This window comes from Columba livia, chromosome 7 (assembly GCF_036013475.1).
Source record: "Columba livia isolate bColLiv1 breed racing homer chromosome 7, bColLiv1.pat.W.v2, whole genome shotgun sequence".
Lineage (NCBI taxonomy): Eukaryota > Metazoa > Chordata > Aves > Columbiformes > Columbidae > Columba > Columba livia.
The window spans coordinates 24,272,436-24,290,370 of record NC_088608.1 but is presented as its reverse complement, the minus strand read 5'-3'; the positions used below and the strand labels follow the sequence as shown (position 1 = coordinate 24,290,370).

Here is a 17,935-nt window from a genome sequence, read left to right as displayed (position 1 = left end):
ATATATCATTATAAAAATAAGCAAGAAAAAAAATTTGTACGTGGAGGGTTTTAACAAGTCTTTGTCTGCATATGTACATTACTCACGATTGCTGATGCCATGTATGAGTTGAGACAGAAGGCTCCAAAGAAGTTAAAATAATGCTGAGCTCACATATCATGTACTTCTCAGAGGTCTTAAATTTTTAAGAAATAAAATGGTAATTTTGAGGGTTTTAAAATAATTTTTTGCCTTTTTTAAACAAGTTGCCTTATTGTACAATAATGGGAAATTATACTTCTGTTATCATGGATCAGAGCTCTAAAGCTTTTGTAGAAATACCACTTGTAGTGTTGAACCTCATTGTGCTTCACAAAGCAGTGGAAGCTACAGTGGGGTGGGTCTGTGTATTGAGCACTGACATTTTTGTGTATTCAGGAATTTTGGTGCTTTCCATGTCTGGAAGCGAAAGCTTTCCAATACTTTGAAAACTAACAATAGCCCTTTCTAATAAGCTTATGGATTTGAGGGTCATGATGCATCTGAGCTTGTCTTCTGTCCAGGTCTGACTTACAGACCATTATATTTTGGGCTGGAGATGTAGAGGAGACTTGGGGGGTGAAGATTTTCTGCCAAATATTTTTTTTATTTGATGTTAAAAAAAAATAAAGTTGACTACATAGAGACTTAAAATTTGCTGCAGATTCCAAGCCTGCAGGGAACAATGACAGACTTCTGAGGAGTCAGCATTTAATCTCCTGAGGGAAGCATTTAGCAGAAAAGTATTAGGGACATTCTCATGCTTCATTAGAGAATGGTAAATTCTGGTGGTTGAACACATCAGGAAATTGGATTAGGGATACAGATTCTTTGTTTCTTGTTGCCAATTCAGCCATGCAGGCATAACAAATATTATTGCCATTCAACAGCTACAAGGTGGCCTGTACTTAACTGCATTTCTGACCTGTTGGTGGTCTTTAGCTTTGCCCTAGTCCATGGTTGAAATTAATTGGCAAGTAACACATGATGGACAAGTCCCATACTTCGCCTTCCCTATCAAGCTGGACACCAATTCTGGCAACTTCCAGTGACTGTGACCAATGTTTTGCTGATGACCACTCCATTAGGAGAGCTAAGACCACCAACATTTACATGATTACATATATGGCTGTTCTTTAGTGTTGGTGTTCTAAACCAGAATAAAGGAAAAGGCACACTTCTTTGGACCCGTGGTAAGGAGGAACATGGCCTGTTATTTGTAAAGTTAATGAAATGAGAGGGGAAGCCTTTCATTTTGAAACATGGTGTTTCACAGATGTGTTGTTAGTAGTATAGAATATGGAAGTATTGATGTGTGTTTTTTGAACATGCAAAATGGGTAATAAATGAACAAAATGGAGTTTAAATGCACCAGCAAATTCAAATCAAGTAACTCAATCCATACTGTGCACTTGGAGAGTTGTGTTATAGTCATTGTTTCATTTTTGGACCACAGTGAAATAATTTGAAAGATTCCCATTGTTTGCTGGAAGCTGGATTGTGCCCAGTTTTGAGCTAAGAGACACTTAACTTCTTTCTTTCTTCAGATACACCCACCCCAGTACTGATGCCATAATCATTACAAATGTTATTTGAATGAAGATTTCAATGGATCACTCATTATAATGAATCACAGAGATTATGCCTCCTTTGCTATGCTCAATTTATTTATTAATTCTGCAACCAATAGAAGAGTTTTCTGTTATTGTATGCAGGCTTTACTGGAAGTAGTGAATGACCTCTTCGAGGAACAGACTGACCTAGAGAAAATTGTCAAGAAAATTATGCATCGGGCCCAGACTCTGTTGAAGTGTGAACGGTGCTCAGTATTACTTCTTGAAGATATCGAATCACCAGTAAGTATGGCGGCACATTCTGTAGAGAAGCTAATATTTAAGTAGTGGAGCAGCTGCTTTTATTGTGGTGAAGATGTTTCATGTCATGCGTAATGCTGGACAGCAAATATTCTTCCAGCACATCATTATTAAATGTAGGTTTGATATAGACTGAATCTTTATCAGCATCACTGTTGTGGTTTAACCCCAGTAGGCAGCTCAGCCCCACGCAACCACTCACTCATTTTCCCACCCCAGTGGCATGGGGGGTGGGACTGGAAGGATAAATGTGTGAAAACCTGTGGGTTGAGTTGAAGACAGTTCAGCAGGTAAAGCAAAATAAGGAATTCATATGCTACTTCCAGTCAACCCACAGATGTTTTGTCATCTCCAGGAAAGCGGGGCTCCATCACATGTAATGGTTACTTGGGAAAACAAACACCTAACACTGAAAGTGTCCCCCTTCCTCCTTCTTCCCCCAGTTTTTATTGCTGAGCATGGCATCATATGGGATATCGCTTTGGTATGACCCAGTCAGCTGTCCCAGCTGTGTCCCCTTCCCAATTTATTGTGTAGCCCCCAATCTATTCACTGGGGCAGCAGAGTGAGAAATAGAGGCCCTGACACTGTGTAAGTGCTGTTCAGCACTAATGAGAATGTCCCTGTGTTATCAACACTGTTTTCATCACAAATCTAAAATGTGTCACCATGCAGGCTACTATAAAGAGAATTAACTCTATTCCAGCCAAAACCAGCATAGCCATTTTTTCAAATGGAAATGGAAAAGATGATTTCTTCTGCAATTTGAAGGCATTTAATGGTTGTTTGTGAGTTAGATCCATCAGCAACTATCAGTGATGTGATCCAGCTGACACACTGCGATTCTCAGTTGTCTGCATGATAGAATTAGTACTTTCTGCAGAGCAGCTATGGCAGCTTAACTGAGAAGCAAGGTGCTCCTGTGGTCTGCTTAAAAAGAAAAATGACCTGATATCAAGTATCTGTACGCTCAGTTCCTTTCACGGTATAGCCACTAGAAGGAAAGAAATATCCTGTCTGTAGCTTTATTTACATTTACCGGGAATTTGTGACCTTGCTGACATTTTCAGGCTAATGACTTATCAAATGGGTGGTGCTCCCAAGCCATTTCAGAAACAGAAACAATTCCATCATCAACCAAATCTTTAATGCTCATTTTTAGAACTAACCTTTTCTGCATACATTCCAATAAATACCAGACATCTTTGTTGATATTTCTACAGTGTGCATACTTTTGCATCTGTTACTCTTGTTTAACTGTAGCAAACCGAAATACTTACATAGTTTCTATTCTACTATGTAACGTGTTATATCTTTATCAGACTGGTCACTCAGAAATAATGCATAAACTCATTAAGACTTTACCTGACCATCCTGTGTATTCAGCAGCTCACTGGGCTTTACAGTAACCTAATCACTGTCTTAACGGTAGTCAGCTCCTGAACTTGTCTCATGAATGTGGGGTTTTTTTTTTTTTTGAAATCCAGTATTTTAATGTGGAAGAATAGCAAGACAATAAGGGCTGAACCTGCAACACATGGAGTTTTCTCAACTACTTTTGGTGGCCAGCCACCATGGGATTTGTTCCTTCCAAATAGTCTTTCACTTACTCTAGTTGTTGGCAGGGGTATGTTTGGGAGTAGCAATGTTTGCACATTTTAAGAAGTTTCTTTAATACTTCTCAAAATAAATAATGAGAACTGGTCTCAGTTCCTACATGATGAAAGTGCTGTGAAAAGGTAAGTCGTGTTGTTTTTTTGATCTAGTAATTTTTCACTGAGGTAACAGAAAATCCATTGGAAGAGACACATTTGCATACAAATGTCTAGATAGTCATGTACTTGTGACAGGAAGTTCGTTCTGCATCGAGCAGGTAGACCAAAAATACGACTTTTGGCGTTACTGATGTTTGTTTTTTGCAATTGATTCATCCAGTTGACCAAGGAATAATTATTGCAGAGCTCTGTTAAGTTGAACAGATGGATGTAAGCTGCATTAAAGTATTTTTCAAGAGTTGGATTTCATGAACTGTTTTGACAGAGGCTTTCACTGGGACTTTGTTGTACTGCCATTCATAGGGTATGAGAGGCACTTTAAAATGTTTAACCTTATGACTATTAGTAGTAAAATAAGTAAAATATTTGTAGCTACCTTCAGTGTTGAAAGATAAAAATGTTGCTTGTGATTTAATTCTTTTTTCTGTCGATGTATCTCTGGATTCACTGACTTTGTAACTGATTATTTATTGCTTGGCTATGACAATTCTAAATGATTATCAGAGACAAAATCATAGGTTTGTGTGTATGGCAGAAAAAAAATTATTTCCTGGAGGAAAGATATGATTCTCATTTCATTTAAACTAATAGAAATTAAGTACTTTCAGTGGAGTATGCCCTAAATTACACCAGCTTTCATAAAAGCAAGATTGAAGTATTTAACGTATATATTCTCTATTATAGAATTTTAATGTTGCTAGTTCATTTTCTCTTTCTATACCCCCCCCCCCCCATTTTATAATTGCAAGATAAAGTTCTACTACATTCTTATGCCACTATGTTTGCAAGCATATTGTGATTTTTGTTTTTCACAGAACAGTACATAGTGTTATTAGCAGGCTGTGGGTGGCATTGTTCACTTAATTTTTCCACTCTTAGCACTGTTTCTGCCTTTGAGCATAGAGTGTTGGTTTGGTTTGGGTGGTGGGTTTTTTTCCCAAACCACAGGCAATGTGTTCTCATTTCTCTAGACTAAATTCTGAAATGTGGGCAGCCAAGGTATTCGTTTCAGCCTGGCCTTTTCCTAAACAGTCATAAATCTTAGGTTAATTTGGAGTAGGAGAATAGCATCTTACCACCTGCTTGGTTGTTTTTACAAGTGGCAGAACAGTTATTTTCCTGACTTCCCCTATTTTGAAGGGTAAACCTATGTATCAAAATAGATCTCCATAGAGTAACACAGTGTTAAGCCACATCTAAAATATTGTTGTTTTCACATTGTGTGAAAAGCTTTTACAATACAAATTGAAGTGGGAGATGGTGACCCATGATGGCATCCAAACATATTATCTGTGTTCTACGTCACATCAACCACTCTTAAAATGTTTCACTTATGTGCTGTTGGCCCATGTGTTAAAGGACAATTGGTTGCAATTAGTAGTGCAAACAGATCTTCATGTTACTTTTCCTATTTTAAAAAAGTGAAGTTTGAGTAAAGCTCCATAATTGATATCACAAAGCCCTTTGAAGGGAAGCATCTACTGTTGCAGAAAATAGTTTAATGAAGGAATCTAAAGATATCATTTGATTTGATATTGTTTGTTAGTGAACTGTGCACAGTGTGTATTTTGAACAAGAATTCTCCACTGAGGGAATGCAGATAGAATTTTTATTCTAGGATCATTAGATAAAAATATGGTTTAGATAAAGGAACTTTACTGTTCTCTTACATATTTATTGATCTTAATAACAATTTTAAGTTATGTTTTTTGTGACAGGTGGTGAAATTTACAAAATCCTTTGAGTTGTTATCTCCAAAATGCAGTGCTGATACGGACAACAGGTTAGTGCTCGTGCCCTCTGTGGTAATGAATTGCTTTATTTTTCACATAGTTTTAAATTTGCTTGATCATAGTTTTATTTTCTTATGGAACTTTAGATGGATTTGATTGAAGAATGTGAGCATACAGTTTTTACTCAGACAAGACTTCTGCTTGCTTCAAATGGAGACTTGCTTGAATAAATATATGTGTCTATATTTGTGTGTATATATACACATAAATATATGCACTGACATTGTATCAGTGTCTCACAGAAGAAACCAGGAAATAACTGGTGACTTTTTACTGTTGAACTCATGGAGAACATGCAAATGTTGTTTTGCATAGTTAATACTGAATTAAAAATTACAAAATTATTTTAGATTGTTTGTTGATCTCTTTCAAAATGCCGCCTTACAGTTGTGTTGAAAGGTTTCCAGTGAAATTTTGTTTCTGCTCTTGTCAAGTTGGAAAGCCTAAAAACCCCAGAGAACATTTATTTCCTAGAAATTGTGTTCCTGTGACTAAATCTTGTTTGGGAGCCCCATCAAGATAGAAGTATATGTTTTGCCTAGTGGGACCTGTATTTAAACTGTCAAAAGGCTAATTTTAAGTATTAGTAGAAAGAGCTTTGTGCCTGTGTAGGGTTACTGTATTAATTCCTTCAAGACAATACTGGTAACAGTTCACATAGAATGTCCTACATATCAAATGCGTGGATGAAGATTCAGGACTATCATGAGAAGGCTTCTTCCATCTATCAGGACCCAAACTCAGTGACTGTCATACATATTTTATGCAAAAAAATTCACACTGACTCTGCACTAGAATTTTCTATTTCAAATGACTGTCATGATGACAAACCTGGCCTTTTGTCCAACTTGCTATCCGCAAGTTAGCAAACTTGAAGATTGCTGTGTGCTTTGCCATATTTAAGCCCTTTAAGGCAGCTTTTTAAAATAATTTGGGGTAATTTTCCTTCTGTGCTTTATGTCTTCACCTCCAGTGCGGTAAGAAGCTACCACTTCATTAAGGTGAATGTGCACATGTTGCTCCAGGTTACGAAAGGTTGTAATTCTTAAGGCTTTTCATGGATTGATTTCACAGCATTACAGAAATGAGTAGTGTTATTTTTAAGATATGCAAGCTGACAGCACAGCCCAGGACTGCACAGAAAGATGGGTAGAAGCTGTACCTCTTTCATGCCCTGTCCACTAGTTGAGAGAGAGGCATGCTGAGACAAATGGAAAACAAATAATAAAGAATGGAAGGTTTAAGTATGAATAAGTAATTTGTTGATTCATCTGGGAATCACAAGTTATTGCTTTTGACAAAGAGCTTCAAGCATAGCAGTTTGTCTTTCCTAGGTTAATTAAATGGGTGAAAATACATTCCTTTTGTTCAGGGACAGGACTGTGAATCAAGGAATTTAGTTGTTATTCCTGTTTTTCTCAAACTTGATCTGCAGCCAGATTAGTCAAAACAATGTAGAGTGGTGTCAAGATAACCAAGCTGGCTGGTTTCTTGTTACCATAGTTATATTAGCATGTTACCAAAAAGCAATTTGTTAGTAGCCTGCTCTACATGTAGTCAAGTCAAGATTATTTTAACTTTAGTCTGAGAAGTGAATAAACACATGCAACATGGTATTTAGTCTTTACAATATTTATAAAGGTATATTTCTGTGCATCTTAATATAAAGATTTATTGCTTTTTCTTTCATTTTTTCAGCCAGTGGAGAATGAAGTTGGTTTTACAAAGACCAAGATTAGACTGGCAGATATGATGTCACATTTGGATCTATCACAGGCGCAGCTTGAGTTATTGGCACTATAGTGAGAGAATAAAGGTTATTTAGGGTACAAAACAATGCTGTGAGCCCTTGACATTTGAGCGCTTTTCTAGTGAGTTTTGCCCTTTTGATTCTACCTTGTGCAGCTGTAACTGACGTGAAGTCATGAGACATTTCATTTGGAAAAAAATGGCAAGATGAGTTTCTCCATCATTACACCAGTGAAGATAAATATTATTTATTTGAAATTTTTGTGGAAATGCAAAGACATTATAGAATCAGAGAAGTTCTAGTTTATAAGTTTTGTCTGAAAGAGTGAGAGGCTTCAAGGACAACGTAAATTTTCATGTCTTAACATACTTTATCACACAGTTTTAGAAGAAATTGGCTTTTCTTTTGCCCTTTTTGTATCTGGCTAACAGCAGTTCACCTGTTTGGTCCCTGAATATTATAATGAACACTGGTATCTTTTTTCCTTGCTGTCAGTTGTAAAGAAATATCTTGGAGGACCACACCTGCATTTATCTATTCAGTTTGCAGTTTTCCAGGACACACCACATGACTGTTGAGAGGGGACTGAAGGTACCTGTGATTTTGGCTGTACCACTTCCCTACTGTGCCTTCTGCCACCCCTGTTGGGGGGCTTTGGGGACGATGGCAAGGCGAGCAGCTGCCTGAGGGAGCCTGCAGCACAGCTCGGTGCTCTGGAGCTGGGTTTGCTCTCCGGCCTGACCCGCAGTGCTCCTGCCAGCACGTGGGCAAGTGTGGAGCTGGGGGCGTGCAGCTGCTGCTCCATCCTGCAAGGCTCACTCACGACTTTCCACAGTTTGGAGAAAATTGTTGCTTGTGATTTTTTAGAGTAGCTTCTGAGCATTCCAAGCTGCTGAGGATGGAGAGGGAGCCAGCTGGCTGTGATTTGCATCAGAATGAATCATTGATATTTTCTCCTAGTGAAAGTTAAGTGCCTCTCTTCCAGAGTGTAGTTGTAAAGCACCTGCTACAAATGAGGACTACATAGCAGAACACACTTTTAAAACTTCTTCCTGAATTATATCTTGTTTCTTTCACTTGAATTCAGTTACTGCTTAAAATCCTTGACACCCATAATGCAGTCCCAATGTAAAGTGTCTTATATTATAATGATAATATAATCTAGATTTTTGAAAGTATTAACTGGAAGCTAGGCATTCAAAATTAGATTCTTATCCTTAAAGATTTTTTTTTTTTTTGCTTCTCAAGTATTGATGTCCTGAAATAAATTTTAAATTATAAATGTGAATTTCTTACTTAGCTCAAAAACTGTTATATTTCTGTAAAGGTTCCTGTCCAAATATACACATAACATTTATTACAGTCACTTAAAATTCTTATATCAAATTAAATTTTATACACATAAATTTGAGTAAATCATCATTACTATCTTTATTTTAGTTCTGTAAGAATATTGAGTTTTCTTTCAAATGAGTGACTTATTTGAATTAGTCTCCAGAAAATCAATGCAGCCAACAAAAATCAATCCTTTCAGTTTGATTGAGTCTTTCAAGCATTTCACGGTGTATCCTTCTTTCATTCATGTGCATTACTTTGAAGCTTTAAACTATTGTTGACTTCTCTATGGCTGCTCAGAGTCACTTTTTTCTAAGTAATGTTTTTCAGGTGTTGAAAATTGATCAGTTTTCTTCTCAAAACTAAGACGACATTCATTCATTTATTCACATGTGAATAGCTACACCTTGCCAATATCAAAAACCTGTCTGAACTAAGTCAATGAGAACTTTCCTGCTAATTAGATGAGGTTTGAGGTGAGGACTTTTAAGGTCTGTATAGATAATCTGAGTTTTCTGGAGACATGGTGGAGTGTGGTGAGTTGAGTCCACAATTCTAGTGTCTTATGCTCATTTACTGACAGCTCTCTAACCCCTTGGTAGTTGTGGTGGAAGCTCAGCCAGGTAAAACAAACAAACAAATAAACAAAAACCTTCATGTATTGTATGTCTTCTTGGACCCCCACGTTGCAACACACTAGTATTGCTGATTTGTTGATTTTAAGACTCATGATCCCTTCTTCATCTGTTCAGGTCTGACATTTCAGACCAAAATTTTAAAAATGGCATTTCTTTTGACAGAAAAGTTGTTTGAAGTATGAATTAAAAATACCCCAAATTATTATACTGATTTGAACAATTAAAATCTTCATTATATACTTTCAGTTAGCTCTACAGAAAATATTATTTAGAACTGATTGATTTAGATGACTGGGCCTCTATCCCACAGAAACTTGGAATATAATCCTACTCTTGCTTCACATGTAAATGCATTTAATTATTAAATGCTGTGTTTACTTTATTTGGGAGACGAATGCTATTTTCAATAGAAGGAATTGTGTAAAGGAGAGAATGTTTGATGTGCCATTTCAATAAATATTAATATCAAATTATTGTTCTCTAGATAATGCTTAGTAACCATTGCTAACTGTGAATGGTTCTGCTGTTCCTATGAATATGCCTGTAAGACATGCTGCACTTCCAAGCAACCTTAACTGTATTTTTTATTTCCCTTGCTATGCCTTTTGATAGTTTCAAAGACAGTGTGGAGAAATCACCATCTTATTCAGACTGGCTAATAAATAATAGCATTGCTGAACTCGTAGCTTCCACGGGTCTCCCGGTAAACATCAGTGACGCCTATCAGGATCCTCGCTTTGATGCTGAAGTAAGAGGTTTTTAGAAATTTAAATATACGTCATATTTTTGACATTACAACTAATATAACACAATTTTATTGTTATATCCAAGTGGCTGTAAAACATGTGAATATTTATTTGGAATTGTTTTTTCTAGCCACTGTGTCATCCCTTTGGTCTGCAGGTGTTGATATGGCTTAATATAGTAGACACAAGACACTGAATTAGTGTTTGACTTTAGGCTGTTAGTTCGTTCATTATTTTTTTTTTTTCTATTTATGAGTGATACCTATACTATCAAGTGCTTTGATATATATGCAAACTGATTTTTATTGCTGAAAATTCTGCTGTTGGTGTTCAGTGTTAGCAGTACCATCGTTATTAGCTGTTGGGGTGACAGGGACTGTACACAAAGAATGTAAACAGAATTCGTATCTAGAGAGACAAATGTTGTTTGTGATCTAACTTAGCCAACTAACCTTTTAATTTGCACAAATAAAATATGTCCAGTGGATTTGTTATTTCTCCAAGATACATATAACTCCTAATAAAAATTGTGTATCTGAAGGTATTAATTCCAGCCTCAGTTAGGAGGGTGTAGGTAGGTACAGATAAAAATGTATACACATACTTAACACCTAAAGAAATCTTAGAAGCGTATGGAAGGACAAAATCTTCACTGAATTCTATCCAGTGAAAGAGTATTACTGCAGGGGACTTGGCCAACAGTTGGGCAGCACGTTAATCAGTGGACAGCCTTTGTCAGCAAGCTTGCTAAACTATATTACTATAAAAAGTGTGCTTGGAAATGTTTCATTTTGAGACTTTGCTTGGTTCCAGTTTTGTTCTATGTGTCGTTAAAGGGATCATCTCAAACTAGTTAAATTTCTCAAAACAAGAAAAATAGAAGGGGCCTGCTGTAAAAGTGTACAAGAAAACTGTGTTGATACGAATTTGTTCAGAATTTGAAAAAGTGCAATTAATGCCTGGGGTTTGTTTTTGATGAAGAGTTATGCTAAAATAAAGCATGCCTACCTTTGATATATTTGCAGTTGTACTTTTAATATATCATGTCCTGGAATAACTCAGCTGTTTCTTACTTGTTTCACAGTTAGTCCTTTCCAAGTTAAAGGCACTGCCCAATTTATATAGAGAAAAAGAAAACAATACAAAGGGTAGTAATTCCTATGAAAACTTAATTCTTAAATACAGTTGTTTCAATCAATTCTACGGACAGTCAGGTGTAGCAAGAGGAGCATACATTTGTGGTTTATTAACAGGTATTCTGTTGTCTGTGTCTGTTTAAAACACTCTTTTTTCTCTCAGAACACTAATTGTAGTTTTCAAATGTCGATGCTCAGTTTTCAACTAATTCACTGAGAATTTAATGACAAAGTATTTTCACTGACTTCATTCTAAGGTGTATAATTCTGAGGCAACTTTTCCCCTGCTCCCATGGATTTTAGGTGGCACTCTACACTGATTTCAGTGATGCTTTCTGAGTATGCACAAATAAGCAGTACTCTAGTAAAACTTGAGTTATACATTATGCTAGCTAGGAAATCACAGTGATATGTGTTATTGCTGGTCTTTTCTTATATTACAGATTGCCTGTAGCACTGACAGTTTTAGTAAGAGAACATCTCCCGATCTCCTGTGAGTGGGCTCATCCCACTCTCTCATCTCTTTTGAAAAAGTATTTTCTTCAGATTTTACAGCAATGACCTTAAAGAATAAAGCTCATTAACTGTAGAAAAGAGAGGTTCAGGGGCACTTATAATAAATTGCAAAGTTTTATACCATATTAGACAGAAAACAATAAATGAGGCAGAAAACTTTCTTCAGAACTACAGGACCAATTAAACCTACATAGAAAATCTCAAGTCTTGGTTTTGACCCCCTCCTTCCTTTTCTTTCTAGCTTGCACTTCTGCTTAATTCCCTACCTACTCTTGCCTTTCTTCTGAAAATGCGTATTTCCTGTAAACCTCCTTCTATAGCTGCTTTGCTAAATGCTAAATCCAGTTTCAGTTTGGCAACTGGGGAGTGTGTTTCTCAGGCATGCTTACTCAATTAAGGTTGTTCCTACTAATACACTAGTGTAAGTAATCTGGGAATTGTCTGGACGTTGCCTCAGTTGCAGTTTTATTCCAAATCAAGGTCAAATAGTGTAAACTTTCTGTGGCAAAGATGGCAATGTTTGTATTTTCTTTGGCAATTTTTAGAAAAATACTTATGACTTTTTGTTAATCTTACTGTGAATGAAGTTTCAGCACAAAATTTTTGAGTGAGAACTGCTCCATACAGAATGACATTTGTAAATGTAAGCATACTCTTTGACATTTCTGTTACAAGAATGCAAAAGGCTGCAAATGGTACCTACTGCTAATGGAAGGTCTCATTTCTATATTTTAGGCTGACCAGATTTCTGGCTTTCACATAAGGTCTGTTCTGTGTGTTCCTATATGGAATAGCAGCCACCAAATAATAGGTAAGACTTTCCTTGTAGCTGCATCATTTTTTTGCTAATGTAAATTTAATTCTGTCTTTGCAATTCTATATTCCTTTTTCTTCTTTTTCCCAGATGAATATTGCTAAGAAGTTATGGTACCTAGGATGCATGCTTAGTATCCAAGAAGGGCTGTTTTGACTTGGATACTGCATGGACTTTTTCAGCTTTCCCATTGTGTTATTGTTAAGTTACATTGTATTGAAACTTGAGCACTAATGAGATGAAAAAAGCAATTCTAACAATACTAATGAAAAATGTTGATATGTTTTGATACTTTTTGTGGGTCTCCCTTTTTTGTATATGACCCGGGGAACTGTTCTTGCATTCAAGCAAAGTGGTTATTTCCCTCTTTAATGATGAACCACTCAGGACAGAGTCACTGGAGAGGCTGTGGCAGGTGTCAGAGCTGCCCGTGGCCATGGCATGTGCTGGATCAGGACGTGACAGGGTTTTATTGCTTGTTTGAAGAGATGCTTCCCAGCTGTGATACATCTGCCAGTGGCCCGGGGTTATTACCTGCTTTTGGCACAAAAAGGAGCGCTAGTTGTAAATAATGGCACCAGATTCCTCTGTTAACTTTCCACAGAAGAATCCAAGTCAAAGCAAGAGCGATTTAAACCAGGAGGGCAGCCTCACATCCCTGGGTGTTGTGTGTCAGCGAGGCTGAGGTCAGGGATGACACTCCAGATCAGGGGCTTGGAGCCTATTCAGCAGAGGTGCTGTGGGAATTGAGTCTTTTAAAAATATGGCTCATTGTATGTTGTGTGTGTTACCTTAGAGAAGTAGAAAGAAATTGAACCCTTCACTGCTGATAGTTCTTATGGTATTTTTCTAAGGGCATATTGTAGCTAAATTAAATAGACATTGTTTGTTGCAGTAGAACTTGGTATTAGTTCAGCTAGAGCCAAGAGCTTTGAACACTTTTTCAAGTGGTTTAAGGAAATCACATTTATTTCATTGGTTCGATAAATTTATGGACCAGTCATGAGAATGAAATGATTTATACACCCAGGTGATGATAACCAACTAAGATTTTAGAAACAAAGGTACTGATTCAGCAAATTATATTAGTAACTCCAGATTTCTAGGGCAACTTACATGATTGCTATTAGCAAAGTGCTCAAGTTCTTTCCCAAGGAGGTTTTTAACCTTTTGTGAAAAGCACTGCAAGTAGCTTTTAGATTTGGAATATTATACTTGGAAAGTAAAGGGTAACAGTTGAATGTAATAAACCGACTCCTGGTATCAAAACAATCAGACTTCCATGTGTTTCTGTCTGTTTAACAATTTTCAGAACAAATATTTGCAGTTTTGCTTTTCAGTTTGAAAGATGTATTTTAAGTGTTAACAATGACTAAAATAATCTGCATTGTGAATTACCGAATGAAGATTATAATTCATATTAACTCTTTCTAAAGGGGTAGCTCAAGTGTTGAACAGGCTTGATGGGAAACCCTTTGATGATGCTGACCAGCGACTGTTTGAAGTAAGAGACATTCAATTTTGTAGTAATAACATATTATTTCAGCAGGATTTGGTAATGCTACTTCAGACTACTCTAGGGAGGGGGGAAGAATATGTTGTCTGTATTTGTGGTTTGACATTAATTCTCAGAACACCTCACTTAAAAAAGGTTGCATGATAATTAAAACAAGTTTCTTGCATCTAATATTTCTATTCTTGTTGAGGCCAGCGACTTACCTGCATTCTCAAGTTAACCTAAGCATGATTATTCCTAATATTTCCATGCAATTCCTTTTCATGATTAAGCCAGCATTCATCTTTGTGTCTGTATTATAACTGGCTTTCTTTTTTCTTTTTTTCTCTTTGATTTTAGGCTTTTGTTATTTTTTGTGGACTGGGCATCAATAACACGATTATGTATGACCAAGTGAAGAAGTCCTGGGCAAAACAGTCTGTAGCTCTTGATGTATGTATATATCTTAATGATACCTTTTCTTGCTTGTGTCACATGTAAAGGAACCTACTGCTTCTGAATTTATTGTACTTAGCATAATTTTCTACATCTATCTCTCGGCATCTTAGACAGTTGTCTCATTAAGGTAATGCTGGAGGGAAACTTTCTCTGGCAATGCTTAACTGTGGAGCTCATGCACAGCTGCAGTAATTTTGAACCTGGATATCTCATTTGGTGCCAATGTCTTTACATTAGAAGGGGGGACATTGATGATGGAGGATCTAGTTTCTTACAGGTCTAAGTGCAGGAATTAATCTAGGCATTATGTATTTTCTTGTCCATTAGGAACTGAAAATTCCTTAGAATTTGATATTTTAGGTAGCTTGTTGTTTTTCTAGTGTTGTGAAGTGTAAGTAAAACATAACATGAACAGGACGAAATTTGAAAAAACTTATGATCATTATAAGGGTTTTTAGTATCAAAAGCAACATCTATTGAACCCTTATCAGATATGTGTCTTACTAGAATAAAGTCAACACAGGATGGCTAGCAGCTCAGCAAGAGCTCCACTGTGGATCAAGACCACTACATAATGCAAGGTCCAACACATCATGTCTTTCTTTGAAATATATATAGAGTAGGCAAATGGATGGAAAGCTTTCTCTTTTTTTCTGCCAACTGCCTTTGTAGAATTTAATTTTCCTGTTTCTGCTCCCCCTATTCATGAAGAATGAAATCTCCCAGCTCCTGTAGAACAAACTCCAAAATGCAGAATGTTTAGAAGTTTAAATAATAATACTTTTTAAAACAATTGATTCAACAGTAAAGCACTGTTCTCTATTATATTCTGGAGATTTTAAACATAATCATATTAAAATAATCTAGGTGAGAACAGAGCTTGGAGTTTTGCGGATAGCTTTACAAATTTATTTCTACTAAAACCATTAAGAACTGTTTCAATGAACCTTAAGATCTTTTAAAAATCATTACACAAGACTGATTAATCTTAAAACATTTCTCCAATGTAAGGGTAATGTCGCTGAGGTTTCATATCAGTTTAAATTTGACATGTGAGAAGAGGAGAAGAAAATGATAGAGCTGTCCCTCATGTGTGCACGCTAGAACTGTGTAACTCTTTCAAGTTTATACAATACTCACCATTACAATAAGAACCCCCAAAAATAACATTGGCCTGATTGAGATATGAATTTATCTCCATTAAAACAAAAATCAAACCAAACTGGAGTGGTATGGAGGTCACATAGTTTCTTTCTTTGCTTTAGGGTTGGAGATTTTTATTTATGAATTGGGAATCTGTCCTGTAAAGCATGTAGCATGTAGGCTTTTTGAAGCCAATAGGACTGTTTGTGTTAAGAAACATTCTAAGCCTAAGTGGCTTTTTAGATAATTCCTGTGTATGCATTCACTTAGGAGGAAAAGTTTTAAACTTTCCTTTTTAGCCCTCCTGCAAGATTTCTTATCCTTTACATATCTTAGTAATGAATTACTGTAAGGCTTGATATGCCCCAGATATTTGTGCAATATGACTCCTTAGAATGAATATTCCTCCTGGCAAGAGAAACTAGCCATGCCAGATATCAAACTTGGATAAATAGGGATGAAAACTAACATAGAAGTTTATTTACTATTGAAATCAAGGAAATTCACGTTTTTTGGTTTAAAATATAGCTCCTTTCTTTGGTCTAAAACAGAGTAATAGCCATGTAGCTTGAATGTAGGTTATAGGTTTGATAAAAGGCCAATGTGCTTTAGCGAAGAGTAATTCTTTCTATAAATGAACAACAACTTAAGATAATATTTGTGTAAAATGCTTGAAAATACAACAGAAAACTCCTGAACGAAATAATGGTATATGCTGAAGGACTGTAAATCCATTTTTTAGTAATAGAATAGTTTATTAGTATTCATGTGTTTAGCTAGGATGGCAATTATTGGTATTTGAAAATGACATTGATATCAGATGTAAAATACATCAATTTTATATATTCCATAATAAGATTCTTATCCAAATATACAGGTAGTGGTTTTCATATAGAACTCTTGTAAGATTGACTAATAAACTAAAGACCAAAATGTAAATAACGGGGAAAGTTTGACAGGAGAACGCCATATGGTTCAAAACCAGCGTAAATTCTGTTATATACAAAGGATGCAAAATTTGGAAATTATTAAAAGATTAGAGTAATCAACAAGAAAGACTGTAAAAATCTAGAGGGATATAATGAATTAAGATAAATTAGAAGCTTGATGAGAATTTTGGTATTAAATGTAATCTGTTTTAGCAGAAGATATAGTTTTACTAATCATAGATTTGGAGAGAAGCTACAATATGGCTGGACAGACAATTAGATACCAGTTGAAGAAGGACATGATGTATAGTTATAGAAAGTAAAATGTGGGAAAGAACAAGTGAATTGCTGTTTGTTACTTATTTTATACTGCAGGAATGATTTCCTGTTACTGTACAAGATGAAACCTCTAAAACTGTTATGAGTAAATGCATCTTAGGACTTATTGCCACAAGGCGTTGCAAGCCAAGGGCATTTCAGATAGAGTTTAGGTATTTGTACGAGTAACAGAGACATTCATAGATGAGAACAATTTCAAAATGAGGAATGTATGTGAAAGCTGCAGCACATAAGCAGATGGTGTATTGCTGTGTGGTGAGGAGGACCTGTCCATGCTCAGGGTGCTCTGGCTCCATGAGCTCACTCATGGACCAGCGACTCTCCCAAGCACCATCAGAGCGCAGTGGGCCCAGTACAGAGGAGCTGTGTATTACTTTGCATTTTATTAGATGCTTTAATCTCCTGAATGGTATTGAGGAGAACATCAAGCATAGCACAGAGGTGTTAATTTGTATGCAGTGATGTGCCACTAGCAAGGGCATTAATGCTTTTACAGCATAGTAAAAGCATTATTTAAAGTCTATAAACCTACTGTTATTTTTACATTAAGTTCTTTTTTAATTGTAGAACTCCAGGAGAACAATGTAGAAATACTTATAATATTAAATTACTTACTGTCTATGATTCCCTGTAAAATTCCCTGCAACATAAATGCCAAATGTGTAGCTGATAACCTGCAATTAGTTATTATACGCTGACATTCAGAACTGAATTACCATGCATAAATATTAATTAAATTTGTTTTAAACATCATTGATTAGATTGCAGAACAGAGCCCTATTATTTCTGTTTGTCAAGTCTACAAAAATTTGTTTTATCTTTTGTTCTGGGGCAGGTGTTGTCTTATCATGCAACATGTTCGAAGGCAGAAGTTGATAAATTTAAGGTAAGGATTCAAGTTTTTGGTTGTTTCTTAAAATATAACAGTAAATTAAAAATAATTTGGATTATATGAGAAAAAAGTTTTACATCAAAAGCAGAAAATCATAATTAACAGGGATTTATGAAGGACGTATTACATGTTAGGCAGGAAAGGTGGAAAAAAAAAAATCCTTCAAAGGATAAAGAGTGATGGGTGCACAGTGGCAAAATACAATTGTCCCAGCACCAGCTGCTGGAACTGCACGTCAGTGTGGGTTCAGTGCTCTCCTCAGCAAGAACCACCATAGGGAAGT

General features: G+C 36.1%; 1 protein-coding gene across 3 annotated transcripts in view; it reads left to right on the top strand.

Moving 5' to 3' along the window:
* Positions 1-17,935, top strand: part of PDE11A (phosphodiesterase 11A) — a 133,797-nt gene that overhangs the window by 57,906 nt on the left and 57,956 nt on the right. For all 3 annotated transcript variants that reach the window (XM_065069785.1, XM_065069784.1, XM_065069786.1), the window contains exons 4-10: positions 1,734-1,874; positions 5,386-5,450; positions 9,796-9,931; positions 12,317-12,392; positions 13,832-13,899; positions 14,251-14,343; positions 17,596-17,646. In XM_065069785.1, coding sequence (XP_064925857.1) covers positions 1,734-1,874; positions 5,386-5,450; positions 9,796-9,931; positions 12,317-12,392; positions 13,832-13,899; positions 14,251-14,343; positions 17,596-17,646 — 630 coding nt within the window. The remainder of the gene's footprint in view (positions 1-1,733; positions 1,875-5,385; positions 5,451-9,795; positions 9,932-12,316; positions 12,393-13,831; positions 13,900-14,250; positions 14,344-17,595; positions 17,647-17,935) is intronic.